This window comes from Pan troglodytes, chromosome 16, assembly GCF_028858775.2.
Source record: "Pan troglodytes isolate AG18354 chromosome 16, NHGRI_mPanTro3-v2.0_pri, whole genome shotgun sequence".
Taxonomy (NCBI): domain Eukaryota; kingdom Metazoa; phylum Chordata; class Mammalia; order Primates; family Hominidae; genus Pan; species Pan troglodytes.
In genome coordinates this window covers 44760447-44775825 of record NC_072414.2, presented here as the reverse complement: position 1 = coordinate 44775825, position 15379 = coordinate 44760447, and the positions used below count along the sequence as shown (strand labels likewise).

General features: G+C 50.5%; 1 protein-coding gene across 2 annotated transcripts in view; it reads left to right on the top strand.

The window, feature by feature from the left end:
* The first annotated feature begins 282 nt into the window (after positions 1-282).
* Positions 283-15379, top strand: part of ONECUT1 (one cut homeobox 1) — a 39626-nt gene continuing 24529 nt past the window's right edge. Inside the window, exon 1 of one of the 2 annotated variants that reach the window (XM_001170549.5) lies at positions 283-1839. In XM_001170549.5, coding sequence (XP_001170549.2) covers positions 735-1839 — 1105 coding nt within the window. In that variant the 5' untranslated portion in view covers positions 283-734. The remainder of the gene's footprint in view (positions 1840-15379) is intronic. The other variant, XR_008539314.1, reaches the window with a different exon arrangement.

Here is a 15379-nt window from a genome sequence, read left to right as displayed (position 1 = left end):
GGCGAGCGAGCCAGGCGCGAGTCTCCTGGGATTGCAGCGGCGGCCCCAGGTCGCGCTCTGCGCCAATCTTTCGCACGTGCCCGCAGCTCCCTGGCCATCCGGCGCCGCAGGGAAGGCGCTGGGCCCCCTCCTTCATTTGTACGGGGACGTCAAGGGCCGGGCGCGCCGGGACCTAGGGGGCGGGGGCGGGCCTCGCGCATGCGCGCTGCGCCCGGCGGGCGTGAGGGCGGGCTGCTGCGGCGGCGGCGGCGGCGGCTACCGAACCGCGGCCACAGAGTCTGTAACAGTAACAGAGCCATGGCTCAAGCTGGCCAGCGGGGCGGGCAGGCAGCAGCCGCGGCAGGCGCGCGGGCCGCGGCAGGGGAGCCGGAGACCTCAGAATTTTAAGAAAGAGAGGGGCGAGAGGTGGCCGAGGCGGGCGGGCTGGGGCACTGCGCTCTCCCAACGGCGCGGATCCTTTTTGGAAATTAATATTAAAAAAAAAAAAAAGCCGAGGACGCAGAGGGGAAGGTGGGGTGTAAGAGGGAAGGCGAGACACACACACACACACACACGCACACGCACACACGGACACACACACACGGAGAGAGAGAGAGAGAGACAGAGCCCCACAGTGAGAGGAAGGAAGGCAACAGTCGCCAGCAGCCGATGTGAAGACCGGACTCCGTGCGCCCCTCGCCGCCTCTGCCTGGCCACATCGATGTTGTGTCCGCCGCCTGCTCGCCCGGATCACGATGAACGCGCAGCTGACCATGGAAGCGATCGGCGAGCTGCACGGGGTGAGCCATGAGCCGGTGCCCGCCCCTGCCGACCTCCTGGGCGGCAGCCCCCACGCGCGCAGCTCCGTGGCGCACCGCGGCAGCCACCTGCCCCCCGCGCACCCGCGCTCCATGGGCATGGCGTCCCTGCTGGACGGCGGCAGCGGCGGCGGCGATTACCACCACCACCACCGGGCCCCTGAGCACAGCCTGGCCGGCCCCCTGCATCCCACCATGACCATGGCCTGCGAGACTCCCCCAGGTATGAGCATGCCCACCACCTACACCACCTTGACCCCTCTGCAGCCGCTGCCTCCCATCTCCACAGTCTCGGACAAGTTCCCCCACCATCACCACCACCACCATCACCACCACCACCCGCACCACCACCAGCGCCTGGCGGGCAACGTGAGCGGTAGCTTCACGCTCATGCGGGATGAGCGCGGGCTGGCCTCCATGAATAACCTCTATACCCCCTACCACAAGGACGTGGCCGGCATGGGCCAGAGCCTCTCGCCCCTCTCCAGCTCCGGTCTGGGCAGCATCCACAACTCCCAGCAAGGGCTCCCCCACTATGCCCACCCGGGGACCACCATGCCCACCGACAAGATGCTCACCCCCAACGGCTTCGAAGCCCACCACCCGGCCATGCTCGGCCGCCACGGGGAGCAGCACCTCACGCCCACCTCGGCCGGCATGGTGCCCATCAACGGCCTTCCTCCGCACCATCCCCACGCCCACCTGAACGCCCAGGGCCACGGGCAGCTCCTGGGCACAGCCCGGGAGCCCAACCCTTCGGTGACCGGCGCGCAGGTCAGCAATGGAAGTAATTCAGGGCAGATGGAAGAGATCAATACCAAAGAGGTGGCTCAGCGTATCACCACCGAGCTCAAGCGCTACAGCATCCCACAGGCCATCTTCGCGCAGAGGGTGCTCTGCCGCTCCCAGGGGACCCTCTCGGACCTGCTGCGCAACCCCAAACCCTGGAGCAAACTCAAATCCGGCCGGGAGACCTTCCGGAGGATGTGGAAGTGGCTGCAGGAGCCGGAGTTCCAGCGCATGTCCGCGCTCCGCTTAGCAGGTGAGCCGGCCAAGGAGCTGGGCGCGCGGGAGATAAGGTACACGAAAGCCGAAGGGACGAAAGGAGGGAGGGTAGGAGAGAGGGCTGGGTGCGCTTCATCCCGCCCGCCCCTACCCCTAGAAGGGGGACTCCCTGTGCCTGGAAGGGCCAGCACAGGGCTGTGGGAGCAAATTGCCTACTCCAGGGCTCAGGGTGTTGGGCTGTGGAAGGCTCCGAGAGCTAAGCGGCGGGGCCTCGGCGACTGAAGAGGCGCGTTTGCGCTCAGGGACAGCGAGGGAAGCTCGTACGGCCTGAGGCGGAGAGAAATCCCCGCACCTGGTGAGACACTCTGCGCCACCTCTCAGTTCAGCGATCCGGGTTTGGGAAGAGGGATGCAACGCGTGCGTGGAATCGCACGCAAATGTTCCTCGCAGGTACCTCTGACACTTCCCAGGCGCTGGGCTGGAGCGTGCCGGAGCAGCGTCGATGTTTGGCCGAACTGGCTGCTGTGACCCCCTCCCGCGCTCATTCTTTTGGCGCTGGCTGGGGTGACCTCAATCTAAGAGTATGGGCAAAAAGTTTCAAAGCCACTGGGCGGTGGGTGTGTAGCACAGACGAGGTGTAAGGGTTAGGACGCTCTCTGCGCATGGAATTGGCTGTGGAAAGGAGAGGGAGGCTGACCGTCCCAAGGTCCCAGTGAGAGCTGCAAAGCAATAGCCAAGTCCTGGGACCGACTCCGCTGCCGACTCCCTGAGGACTTTGCATTTTGTTTTATTATTCCTCTTCGCGATTTTCGTCTGAATCCCCGTGCGGGAGGGGGGTTTGGGGATGAGAGTGTGTAAATGACCCCCAAGTCTAGGAGCAGAGGTCTCCTGCCCGAAACCCCAAGCCCCAGGTGTTTCTGAGTTCAGCTGGAAGCTCTCCTTGGCGCAGCGCAGACACCGCGCCTGGCTCCCCGAGACCGCGGATAGGCAGAGAAGACAGCTGAGCCCAGCCCGAACCCCACCGGGGATTTCAGGAGGATTCGGCGACCCTTGAGGGTAGAGAACATGAGGGGAGGTAGAGCTAAGGACAGCGGAGGGTGGCCTGGGTTTGATGAGATCCGGCCGGCGGTTGCCAAGTTGATTGACTCCTGGTCCATGCCCCCTCCGCCCCCCACTCCCCCACCCCCACCTCCACCTCCATCTCAGCCCGGCGCCCAGGCCTGAGCCTTGGCGAAGAGAAAAGGTAAAAGCTGGAATGAGGGTTTGTTAATTAACTGATCGTTCTCCATTAATTCGTCCCTGGAGAACGAGAGACAGTCAATCCGCTCTGAGCCGGGGGCACTGAGCCGTTTCACAGTCTAAAATCAAAGCGTGAGGCCAAAGCCCCCTCCCCCAACTCGTGCCTGCCAATGAGAAGCTAGGGGGTGGCAGGTGCCGACCAGCCTGCGATTCGTGCCCCGAAGCGACCCAAAGCGTTCTTTGGGTTTTGGTTCTTTGGGTTTGGGCGCTGCAGGCCACCGGTCCCAAAGCACCGCGCTGGCTGAGACTCTGCCCTGCCAGGTTTTCCAGCCCAGCTCTGCCTTAGCCCCAGGCAAAGTCCTCATGCAGGTTCCTGCAGCCTGCGCCCGGGAACCAGTCAGGGGAGAAGAGGCTCGCTGAGCGCCCCAGCGAATCGCTGGCTCCCGGGTTTCCACTCTCTAGCTCTTGTGCCACCGGCACCATATCTCCACCCGTGGGCTGCCCGCGAGCAACTGAGGTTCCGGAGGGAGTGGGCGAAGGGGCTGCTCCTCGCCCTGACTGCTCCGTCTCTCCAGAGCCCAAGGTAGTGCCTTTTCACACACCCACACCACCCCAGAGCCAGGCTTCAGGGCCTCTTACCCAGGCAGTGCCCGCTGAAGCCAAAGAGTGGAGCGGGGGAATGTGGGAAGAAGATAGAAATGGAGAGGGCTACCCCTCCGGGAAAACTCGGTCCCCATCCCCCACCCCTGCCCCCTGGAGGCTCTTGCTCTGGACTTCAATATCCCTCCTCCCCCCACTGCCTGCTGTCGCCCCATGGAAGGACAGACTGACACGTTCTGTTCAGAGACGACCTCTGAGCCATGGAAACCTGGCCGCAGGAGCGCCCTCTGACCTCCAAGCGTGGAGAGCTACATAGCCGAGCTCAGGGGACGGCACTGTGGAGGGGGAGGGAGCCTGAGTGCTGGGACCCGCACGCTGGAGGCGCAAACCTGGTGCCTGGCAGGTGCTTGTGGCACCCAGGAGGCTATCGAAGGAGCGCCTGCCTGGGCACCCAGCAACCTGTAGAGGGCCATGCAGCCCTCAGCCCTAGGCCCACGGCCTTTTCCTCGAAAAAGTGAAACACTGGAGAGTCCAGCAGGGCAGGCATTTGGCACCAAACACCAAGCCGACTCTGTGTCCTGAGACCCTGAGGAAGCATGTCTATTACATTTTTGTTTCCTTAACTTAAAAGGGATGGTGACAAGGGCTAGGACTGAGGATTCTGTGTTGGTCCAGGAGGGTCTCCTGCAAGGAACCAGGAACAGTCTCTTCACAACCTATTTTTAAGTTACTGAAGAAGAAGCCATCTCATTAACATTTTCATATTTTAAAAAGAGTGGGGTTATTTTCTGAACTTTCCAAATGATCTCTAGCGGGCCAAGTGCATGAGCCTTAAAATGGATTGCAGAGCGCCTTGGCCGTTCCTACGGGACATTAGTGCCTGCCCCCCACTACCAGCTCCCATATGGGGAGGTGCCCCTGGCAGCTTTCCTTGCTGTTGCGCTCAGAGACCCTCCCCAGTCTCGTTCCAACCACCTCGCGAGGTCAGGGCTCACTGAGCTCGGTTCCTTCGCTCCGCAGCGGGAGAGTGGTGGCTTCTCCACGCCCCTCTGTCCTCCAGTTGCCGGCAGCCTGTTGCAGAGGGTCAAAACCCTCTTGCACGTGGCGCTGTGTTTGGGGAGGCGCCTTCCGGTCACGAAATAACAGCGGCTGGTGGAAGAAGGGCGACAGGAGGAAATTCCCACCAAATTAACTACCTTTTAAAAATCAATATATGTTCCCTCCATGTACTACTTGCTGCTGCCCCATTAAAGAGCAGAGCGACAGGGTTCTTGCCGCGTGTCCTCCGGGATGAGGCGGGGGTGTGGGTGGGTGGCGCGCCTCTGACGTGGGCGTCTATCAAGACGCAAGATTAGTTTCCAATTAAAGATTCCAGAGGGCTTCGGCCACACAGCAGGAGCTGCCGGCTCGGAAAGAGACAGCGACACACACCCAACAGCAAGCGCAGCACCGCGGACCCAGGGGAAGGCGGCGCGCAGGCCCGAGGTTCGGGCGGGGGTGGGTGTTGGGCACTCCGACCCTGCCCTGCGGGACTTGGAGGCGAGGAAACCTCCAAACCCCGCGGGGGAGTTGGCGGGGCCTCCAGCACCCGGACTGCGCCCCCTTCCCGTCCGGTGTTTGCCCCAGAACGGCCTAAGGAGGACCTGAGCCAAGGGGGGAGGGGTTGGGTCGGGAGGCGGCCATGAGAAAGTCTCGCCCAGCCCAACCTGGGCTGTGTTTGCCCTGAGTGGCCTTGCGGCCTGGTTGATTGATAACTGGCCCCTGCACAAGTCCATTTGCTTTTTTGTTAATATTTATCCCGGGGTGACATTTCAAATGTCCCCCTGCTTTTCTGGGCCATGGGAGTCAGGCAGGAGTGCGGGGCCCTAGGCAGAGCCCTTCAATCCTTGAAGACTTCTGGGCCGGGAGAGAAGCCAGGACTGGGCGTGTGGGACGCAGGAGCTGGAAGCGTTCCTGGGTCCAAGAGTTGGGGGAGAAGGAGTCAAGCGCAGCGGCTTCCTCTCGCTTCGCGTCTTGGCGCTGTGGGTCTGGTGTCGCGCAGCTGCTCCCAGCCTGCTGCGGCGCGAACAAAGGGCCGGCAGGGCGCGACCGACCGTGTCCGCCTCTGAGCCCGGGGAGAGGGGCGCCGCCAGCTGGGAGCGCCTCCTCCGAAGGCCTAGGATGGCCTCCTACGGAGACCAAGGAGTCCCAGAGCCCGCCAGGCCGAAAAGTGGCAGTGCATCCCGGTAGTCGACTGGGGACCGTCACACACACACACCTAGCCGACTGCAAAACCAAAAAAGGTCTCGCTCCTGCGGACAGTCACCAGAAGGCTCTGCGTGGTGCCTGTCTCACCGCCGGTGTCTGTCCCCTCGAGGGTGTAGGACCACAGTTCCCCCTGTGTAGTTCTCTCTGTGTAACGGGCATAAACCCGGGTGGAGAGGGAGGTGCGCTTGGGGATAAGAAGTGGGCTCGTGGCGACGACTGGAATCGCTATGGCTGGGGCAGGGGAAACCTACTTCTGGGGCTTATGAGGGGCTGATGGCTATTGTGTGGCGACCTTGGTGTCAGCGCAGCTAGGATGCCTGCCAGAGACGAACTCCACTACCTATTCGGAGGTATGCGGCTATCCCGTCAACGGGTGCAGCACCTATCGCCCTGGAAGCATCCGGAGAGGGATCCCGGTAGCTGGGGCGACCAGCCTGACCCAGGGCAGAGCGGTTGCTAGAGACCCAGCCCCGACATCGCCGCTTACCACCGACACTTGGGTCGGACAGTGCCAACAATAGCACGGCTGTGTTGTAGCAGCAGAGGACCCAAATCCCAGGATGCGCCTCTCCTTATCTGCAAGCCTCGAGCCCTCCGCGCTCCCTGCTTCCCTCCATTCGGCTCCCTTTCTTGGGGTAGCCGGGCTGTGCTGCGGCTGCGGCGCGCGCCCCCTGCGGGCCGTCGGGGCTGAGCGCCCCGCGAGCGTCCGTGGTTCAGCCCGCGGCAGCGAAGAAAGGGATGCTTGCTGCGCCTTTGTTTTTAGAACGTCGTTGTTCTAGTGAATTTCAAAACAATAACTATTTTGATAGGAAAAAAGTGTGAAGGAGGAAGAGAAGGGTATCTAGAGGGTTTGTCGGGGTACCTAACAATTCCTGGGTGTTACCCAATTCATGAAAACAAAATTCTCATCTCCCGAAGTACACCTCAGCTCTAACCTCCCCAAACAAGATGCGTACTTGGATTTTGTATCCGAAGTATGCTTTTGTTGGCGTGTTTTCATTTAAGAAAAGCGGGGTCAGAGTAGAGAAGGTGACCCTGGCGGTCCGAAGTCGGAGGTTGGAGCTGAGGGATATAATACCCGGCGGATTGGCGGTTCCTTTGTTTTGTTGTTTCCTCTTCCTGCAAACTGACCGGAGTCAGGAGGCAGCCCTGAGGCCTTGAGCTGAGAAGTCTTTGTTTCCTCTTGTGTGGGGTGGGTGAAAGGGCCTTCGGAGGCCGACTGGCCTGGAGCCCTGGCGCGGAGTCAGGACCCTGGACAGGGTCCCACCGCCCTGACGCCTGGTCCCATTTCTCTTCTCCCCTGGTGGGCAGATAGAATGTCTTTGGGAAGTCATAGTAAGAAAACAAAAATTAACAGCTAAAGTTCCGAAGTTTCTTAGGGCGCTAGGCCCAGCCAGGAATATACACTGGCACACTGAGGTAATCGAAAAGATCAAATCTATCCTCGTCGATCGGGTGGTTGATCTTTTCGTCCCTCCACGCGGCTTTGTGTGAGTATCTGAGTGCACGTGCACACCTGCTTATAAAATCGGAATTCGCGTCCCTGTGGGTGTGACAGGGGTTGGATCATTAAGCTAAAACGTTCAATTCAGTCCCTTTGATCCGCGCTGGGGAAAATCTATAGTCATCTCTAATCTACGAGGTCTTTAAGGAGGTTGTTACACGAGCTGTTTTGATGTCATTATTTCCACATTCATGGCAAATTCAGCTAATCAAACAAATGCTGCTACCCCAAGTTATCAGAAGAAATCGTTCTTACAGAGCATACCAATAAAATTTATTTCTGATTTTCTTGTAAGACAGAAAATCCTCAAGTCTAATAAAGGTGGGTAATTAAGAAGGAGGCTCTCCAATATCCTGCTCCTCAGCTTGAGGCCTTGTTCCTCAAGTGACATTGCTTGTGCTCTTTGTAAAGCCCATTTATTGGAATATTTAAACACCGACTTAATATTTTAAATCAATCTAGGGGCCTTGATGGTTTGAATGAGAAACGACTAGTTTCCTTTCAGTCCCCATTAAAACAGCAGAATTTCCACACTCTTGGTAAAATTGAATGGCCCCCAACCTAGGGTAGCAACAGAAGGAAGGTGTTACTGAAGTTGTGGTTGTTAGAGGGTGCATTTCTTATAATGCTGGAGAAAACATTTAACAAATATTTATTAAATAATACTCTCATTGTGTCTCTATTTGAATAAGATGGATAAGCATCTTTGGGAGAAGAAAGCCACATTATTTCTACATAAAAAATGTCAGTCTCATAGAGTCCAGTAAAAAGAAAAATATTTCTTATGTGAATGGATTTAGTGCACAGTCATAAATTCCTACCTTCTATCAATAGGTTTGTATAGGTTCTTATTTTAATACAAGTATGTTAATACTAATGAAGTTTAATTTCCTCCTGAGATAATAAGATTGGGCTAGGTGACTAGACCAATCACAAGACAATCTGATTATTTTGATACAAACATAAAAATTATTTATCACAGGGTCTTGCTATAGAAGCATCCACATATGTCTCTTCCAAGAGATGTTACGGTATCATAAAATTGTAACAAATTAATTTCTAGAAATTTTCTTTTCTTAATAGCTAATAGATGCTGGGCTTAGTACCAAGATGATGGGTTGATCTCTGCAGCAAACCACCACGGCACATGTTTACGTGTGTAAAAAACCTGCACATCCTGCACATGTACCCTGGAACTCAAAATAAAAGTTGAAGAAAAAAAGAAATTTTCTTCTCTTTTAGATGAGGCAATTTAATAAGACAACAGCTGGACAGAACTAGACCCTAAAGTACAACCAATCTCATTTGTCATAGTAACTGATAAGGAAGAAGCTTAAGTTTTTTGTGCACATTCTATTTGTTGGGTACTGTGATCAGAACATAGATGTTCTCATTGAAGACTCAACATTTATACCAGTGGTTCCCAAATCTTGCTATACATTGGAATCACTTAGAGACCTTTAAAAAACTGATGCCTAGCTGCAGCTTCAGATATTTTGATGTAATTGGTACAGGACGTGACATGGGCATTGGATTTTTATAAACTCCCAGGCGATTTTGATGTGCAGCCAAGTTTGGGAACCATTAGTCTAAGTGGTAGTTACCACTTTTTTCCCTGTTGCTCTCTTCAGTGAGGTTAAATAATTTACTTGTGATAACACCACTGGAAAACAGTGATGCCCTGAGCTCAGCTTTCCCAGTGCAAAGCCCAGAACATTTTATCCTCCATCCCATGCTTCTGTTGCCAGGACAGGTGCACCAGGTTAGTGGAGTCAGAATGTGGAAATAACTGATTCGAAAGTCTCTACATAATAAGCTCTTGAAATTAGAGAAAGTGTGTCTTTCCTTTGGGACTCTCAAAAAGAGTCACTTATGAAAACTTATTTCTTTTATACTCAAGACTTGTAAAAGAGATTTTTTATTACTCTTTTTTGAAGAAGCAGCCAGAAAATGTGAGGAAGTGCCAGAAGTAGATGTGAAACCCCAGCCTCCCATCCCTTTGTTCACTTAAACAATTACTGACGGACAAGACCCATCTCATTAGATGTGCCTGTAGGTGGGGCTGGTCCATTCGGTCCCTTGCCTTGAGGGGGGCCCAAGGGCCCAGATCTTCCCATACCTTCAGGCATTGGCATTCTGATCTGCACTTGGACAGCAATTACACTTCTTGGCTCCACATCAGTGCCTGCCTTGCTATGTCAAAGATTGTCTGTAACTCAAATTTTAGGGCTCTGCACTAAAAAGTAATAAATTGACCAAAACTCAGTATATAGGCTGGGAGTTGTCTAGAGGGCATCTTGCAAGTTCTGTCAAACACTGCATGTTTCCAGTCACCATGTGTTTCTCATCTTCCTTTGCATATGCCGCCGTGGGATATTCAGAATCGACGGTTTCTGAAATCACTGCTTTCGTTTTCACATCTGGTGATGATCTCATAGTCCCAAAGAGAGGTTATCGAAGGAACGCAATAAACTATGTGCTTTTTGCTTTCTTTCCTGTTGTCTTCTAAAACAGATCAATGGGGAAAATTAAATAAACAAACGAGCGAAGCGCGCCACCTAGTGACCTCTGTGCTCGCTGCAGATTCTGCGACTGAAGTGCGTGAGAGGAGTGGCTAAAGCGATTCGAGTATTGATGGAGTCACAAAAATCGTTCATTAAGGCAATTTAATCTTTGCTATTAAATGTCCTTTCAATTCATTTGGGGTAATTAAGATGCAGTTAAAGTGATTAAATTCTAATTACTTATGCTAGACAAAGACATATTTGTCACACTAATGCGGTTAACTAAGGACTCAGAAAGAAAGTTAACATTTACTTCAAATGATGCAACTGGAAAAATCAGTTCCTCTTTTCATCATTAATCCAGTGAGCTGGGTGATTATGTAATGGCACTACCAGCTCATTAAAAGGGGGAAGTGCTGATTAAAATGACTGCTAGGAGGAAAACTGGAACCAGAAGTACCTCAGTACTGTCTGGTCAGCGTTCCTGCACAAAATTACTTGGTGTTCTTTCCCTCCAAGCCCCCCACCCCAGAGTAATAAACAGCTCCTGAGTTTCATCCTGACATTAAAAAAGGGCTGCCTTACAGAAAGCTTTTAGCATCTGCCTGCAGACGTTGTTAAACCAAAAGATTTGTTTAAATGGTAAAAGAGGACTTGGTGCAGAGAGGACCAGGCAGATGGGAAGGGGTAAGGAGGAAGAGAATTCCTGAAGGACACAGCTCCAGAAGGAAAATTTCCACTACAGGCTTCAAAAGCCCCCTTTGTTCACACCAACACCCATCCTGTTAGGAAGCACTCCTTCTCCTCCCCAGCTCCACATGTACTGTCTGATGGATGGAGACAGATGCCTCTGCCCTAGACTTGTATACCACACTCGGTTATTATGCACACTCTGAAGAGCGCTAAGTACCTCTGCTGCAGATTGGTCTCTTTTTGGCATTTTTCCACATTCGCATGTGGATTAGAAACCATCAAGTCACTGAGGCTATTTTGCCATATCTCCACAGATCGTTCCCAGAATCTTAGTATAGCCTAATTATGAGTGCTCCTAAGGGAAAGATGATTTTAAATTTAATGAATTTAAAGTTTTCCTTACTCACAAAAATGGCTTTTTAAGGAGGCACCTAGTATTTGCCTGGTGGGTATGGGGAATGATCCAAGGACAAGAATGATCAATCAGATAACTGGGGACTGTTTATCCCCCAGGAGACCAGTGTCTCTTAGGATAGTTAAATTTGCATATTGAAACTATAATTTTGGTTTCTTTATCCCATCGAATAATATCACCCCTCTTTATAACCAAAGAAATGAAAGTTATCAAATTCGTGCCACTTAAGTTAAACAAGTATTTTTTTAAAATAAACCGGTCGGCCAGGCACGGTGGCTCACACCTGTAGTCCCAGCACTTTGGGAGGCCGAGGCGGGCAGATCACAAGGTCAGGAGATCGAGACCATCCTGGCCAACAGGGCGAAACCCTGTCTGTACTAAAATACAAAAAAAAAAATATTAGCCGGGTGTGGTGGCCTGCACCTGTAGTCCCAGCTATTCGGGAGGCTGAGGTAGGGGAATCACTTGAACCTGGGAGGCAGAGGTTGCAGTGAGCCTAGATCACACCACTGCACTCCAGCCTGGGCGACAGCGAGACTCCAGCTCAAAATTAATTAATTAATTAAATAAACTAGTCAGTTATTTGAATATTTATAGTCATTATTAATGTAATGGATCATATTACACCATCTTCAATTTAAAAAAAAAAACCCTCTCTGGATTAAGAATAAAGTGCCCCAGAGAAAGATTTCTGTAGTAATTAGCTCTTAGACATTGTCAAGTAATTTAACCTTTCTGGGCCTCAGTCTCAATAAATGTAGAATGAAGGATTTGGCTTTAGGGTCCCTTCCAGGTGTCACATTCTATGATTGATTGCCTTCTATGATGACTATGTATCTATCCATGGGGAAGCTTAGTTGGGGCCCTAGTCTCTTCTAAGTTTAGTGCTCTGTCTGCAGTTTCAGGACTCAACAAAGTGTAAGCCTCAGGGGGCCAGTCCCTTGTCAGGTGGTCAGGAGGAAATAACCTATCCAGGCAGGAGCTCTGCCTTCTGGCCCCAAAGTGCTGCAGCTTGAGATTCCATTGCTTGTGTTCTAGTAAGACAAGCTGTTAGCAAGGATATGGGTCATTAGGAACTCTTAGCCACTACTGGTGGAAACGAAAGTAAATTGGCACCTTTACTACAAAAACATAGTGTCAATGACTTGGCATCATCTTCTCAACCTGGACCTACATATATCTAGCAATTCTACCCTTTGGCATATATTATAGGTAAATTCATAAATGCTCTTAGAGACATGCAAAGACTGTTCTTGGCAGCATTGTTCCTAAGAGCAGAAAAACTGAAAAAGCCTAAACGTTCACTGACAAGGAATGCATAAATAAATCATGATATATAAAAACTATTTTTAAAAAAATGAGTAATAAACATAAATTTAGAGGATAGGGGAAGGCAGGGAGATAAGAAGCAAGAACACCCTGTAGCTTCACAAGGCAACTAATGTTCTAGTTCTTTTATTGAGTGGTGGACTCATAGATGTTCATTTTGTTTTTGTGCTTCGTATCTTACATATATGATACATATTGTTTGGTAGGCAGTGATTATTATTTATTTTTAACATTGGGGAGGTAGAAACATTGTTTTTGTCTGATTCCTCAACCCAAGCAATTCAGACCAAACAAACCTCAAGACATACTCTATTGTCATTTAAGCAGGTTCTAGCCCCATACTAAATATCAGCTCTCATAGGAATTATATTCAGCCATTTTTGGACAGGAGGATAAAATAAGTAAAAGAGGGAATTTCATTAAATATGGAAAAAAGAGTTAATTTTTTCACTCATTTGAGCACCTGCTGTAGCAATTTCCGTGCTCAGGACTGGGAATGGAATGTACAACACAATTTTTCTTTGGAACTCACAGTCTAGCAGGGAAGAGAACAAATAACTGTTTACATGTTTCGTGTGTGTGTGTGTGTGTGTGTGTGTGTGTGTGTGTGTTTTCCAGGAAGGAGGAGTTTAAGGTGTGATGAAGGGACAATTTTGAAGATCTGGAGGATGAGTAGGACTTGGGACAGAAATGGAGGAAGAGGTTTCCAGGCAGAGGGAACAACAGCATGTGTGGGGGCCCTGGCTAAACTCCTTTTGCAGAAGAGCTCTTAGATCAGAATTACTATGAAGCTAAAAGCTTGTTTCTTTCCCAGCACAGCTGAGTGACACAAAACATTGTCATCGATTACAAAAGCATTCTCCAAAGCTGTGGTTTTCAGTGGTAAGGAGCCATGGACTGAGGGTGTCATATTCCTCTAGAAGAGCAAATCAGATTGGAGGGAGAGAAGAGGGGAGAATATGTGCTGCTTAAAAAGTTTCCCAGGTGATTCTAATATAAATTCAAGTGGCAAATTAGAATAATGGTATTGAGAATTTAAGGGTAGATGACTCTTATTTTTACTCCCTTTTCCTACTTATTTCTGGAATAACCTATAGCTCTGTAGCTTACTCTGTATAACTGTGTGTTTGTGTGTGTTTATAAAATCTTTTACTTCTTTTGATCTTTTTGAAATCAAAAGTTCACTCAAAACTTCAAGATCCTTAGAGGAATAATTGATTCAACGTGCTCCTCCATCTAAAAAAGTTATTAATGTTCTATAGGTCCTCACTACTCAAAGTGTGGCTCCCTAAACAGCAACATCGACCTCACCTGGGAACTTGTAAGAACTGTAGACCCTCAGGTTCCACCCCACACCTGCTGAACCTGAATCCGCATTTCAGCAAGACCCCCAGGAAATTCTTGCGTCCATTAAAGTCTGAGAAGCACCACTGATGGCCATGTTACATCACTCAAAAGGTCTGTTTTCCTTCATTCGCCCAAACACTGATCGGGTGCCTCCTATGTGCCAGGCACTAGGCTGAGTACAGGGGCACGAAAGAGGAATGAGGTGTTTATTGTATCCTGGAGGAGCTCACAGGGAGGAAGCATGCAGGAAAATAAATACTGACAAAGTCTCTGATCTGGGTAGAAATAAAGTTCTGTGGGAGCAGCCAGGAAAACTGGAAAGAAGACTGAAAGGAGATGACAAAGGACCTGGTGTGTTGGTGCAGCCCAAAGGAAGTTGTGACCTGTTGTGGAATGAAATGGTCAGATTTGTGCTTTTGAAAGCATGCTGGAGAGGAAGATAATGGGAGGAAAAGTCACAAGGGACTAGCTAGAAGTGGCAATAGATTCTGAGGGTCTGATTATATGTCATTGTCAGCAAAGGTGGAGAAAATGGGTGGCAAAATTTGAGAGCTATTTCTAAAGTCGAGTAGACGTGGTGGAGAGTGAAAATGGAAATGGAACAGGCTCCTTGCTTCTGGCATGGGAAGCTGGGTGCTTGGATATACCTTTAACTGCAGAGTGGCTATGTGGATGTCAATATAAAGATGGAATGTTTCAGAATAGTTCACCCTCTCAAATACATTCCTACGATAGGTGGGCTCTCTGGCTTCTGTACAGATTTGAGGCATCCAATCAGTTAGATTGTTTCTGCCTCACCGGAACCTGTTACTTACTGAGAGAGACGTGATGTGAGCACGATGCTAATGAGGTAAAGATTGTGGGTCCTTTGGGTCCAGTTTTCACTTCCCGGTGTTGGTGGGCAGTGATGGTTACTCACATTCCATCCAGCCACTTCCCTGGGTACAAGGAGCCCTGAAGAACCAGTGGAAGGGGTTAGCCCAAATCCATCCCTGCTGTTAGAGAAACAAAAGTAACTCCCCAGTAATGGTAGCTCAAGAGCTATCTATCTATAAACAAAGAAAACAGCAGAGTAGACAGAAGCACAGACATGTAGGTGGGGCAGACAAATGTTGGAAAGTCTTGGTTTGAGTCACTTACAAATCTATCTGTGATGGAAACTAATCAGTTTAATGGCAAGCATATTTTCATAAGAAAACACATTTTACTTTCCTCCGATCTAGTTATTTTCACAGTTGTTCCATAAGCAACAGACTTTTTTAAAGAATTGTTTTTAATTAATAAATATTTTGAACATATACTAAATGCACATCATTATTTTAATTTGAACAGCATGAAAATGTATACAGAAAAAAACAAGTTTTCCTCCCAATCATATTCCCTAAGTCCCCAAGTCCCCCTCCCTTAGAAGAAACCCCTGTTACCAGTTTCTTGTATAGTCTTAAGAGATAGTCTATGGCTCTTTAAGTGTGTGTGTGTGTGTGTGTGTGTGTGTGTGTGTGTTCCTCTTTAAAAATAATCAAGGGCCTCTCCCATCTCCCAAAAGATAACTTTCTAGGGAAAGTACTAAACGGCTCTTACTTCTTTTAATTATTTGGCCAGAAAATTGCCTCCCTAGAAGATGCTGCCCAGTGCAATTATCTGAGTAATGAAATTAAAAGAGAAGTAGTACAGGGTGACCACCCCTCTGGGTAGGTTG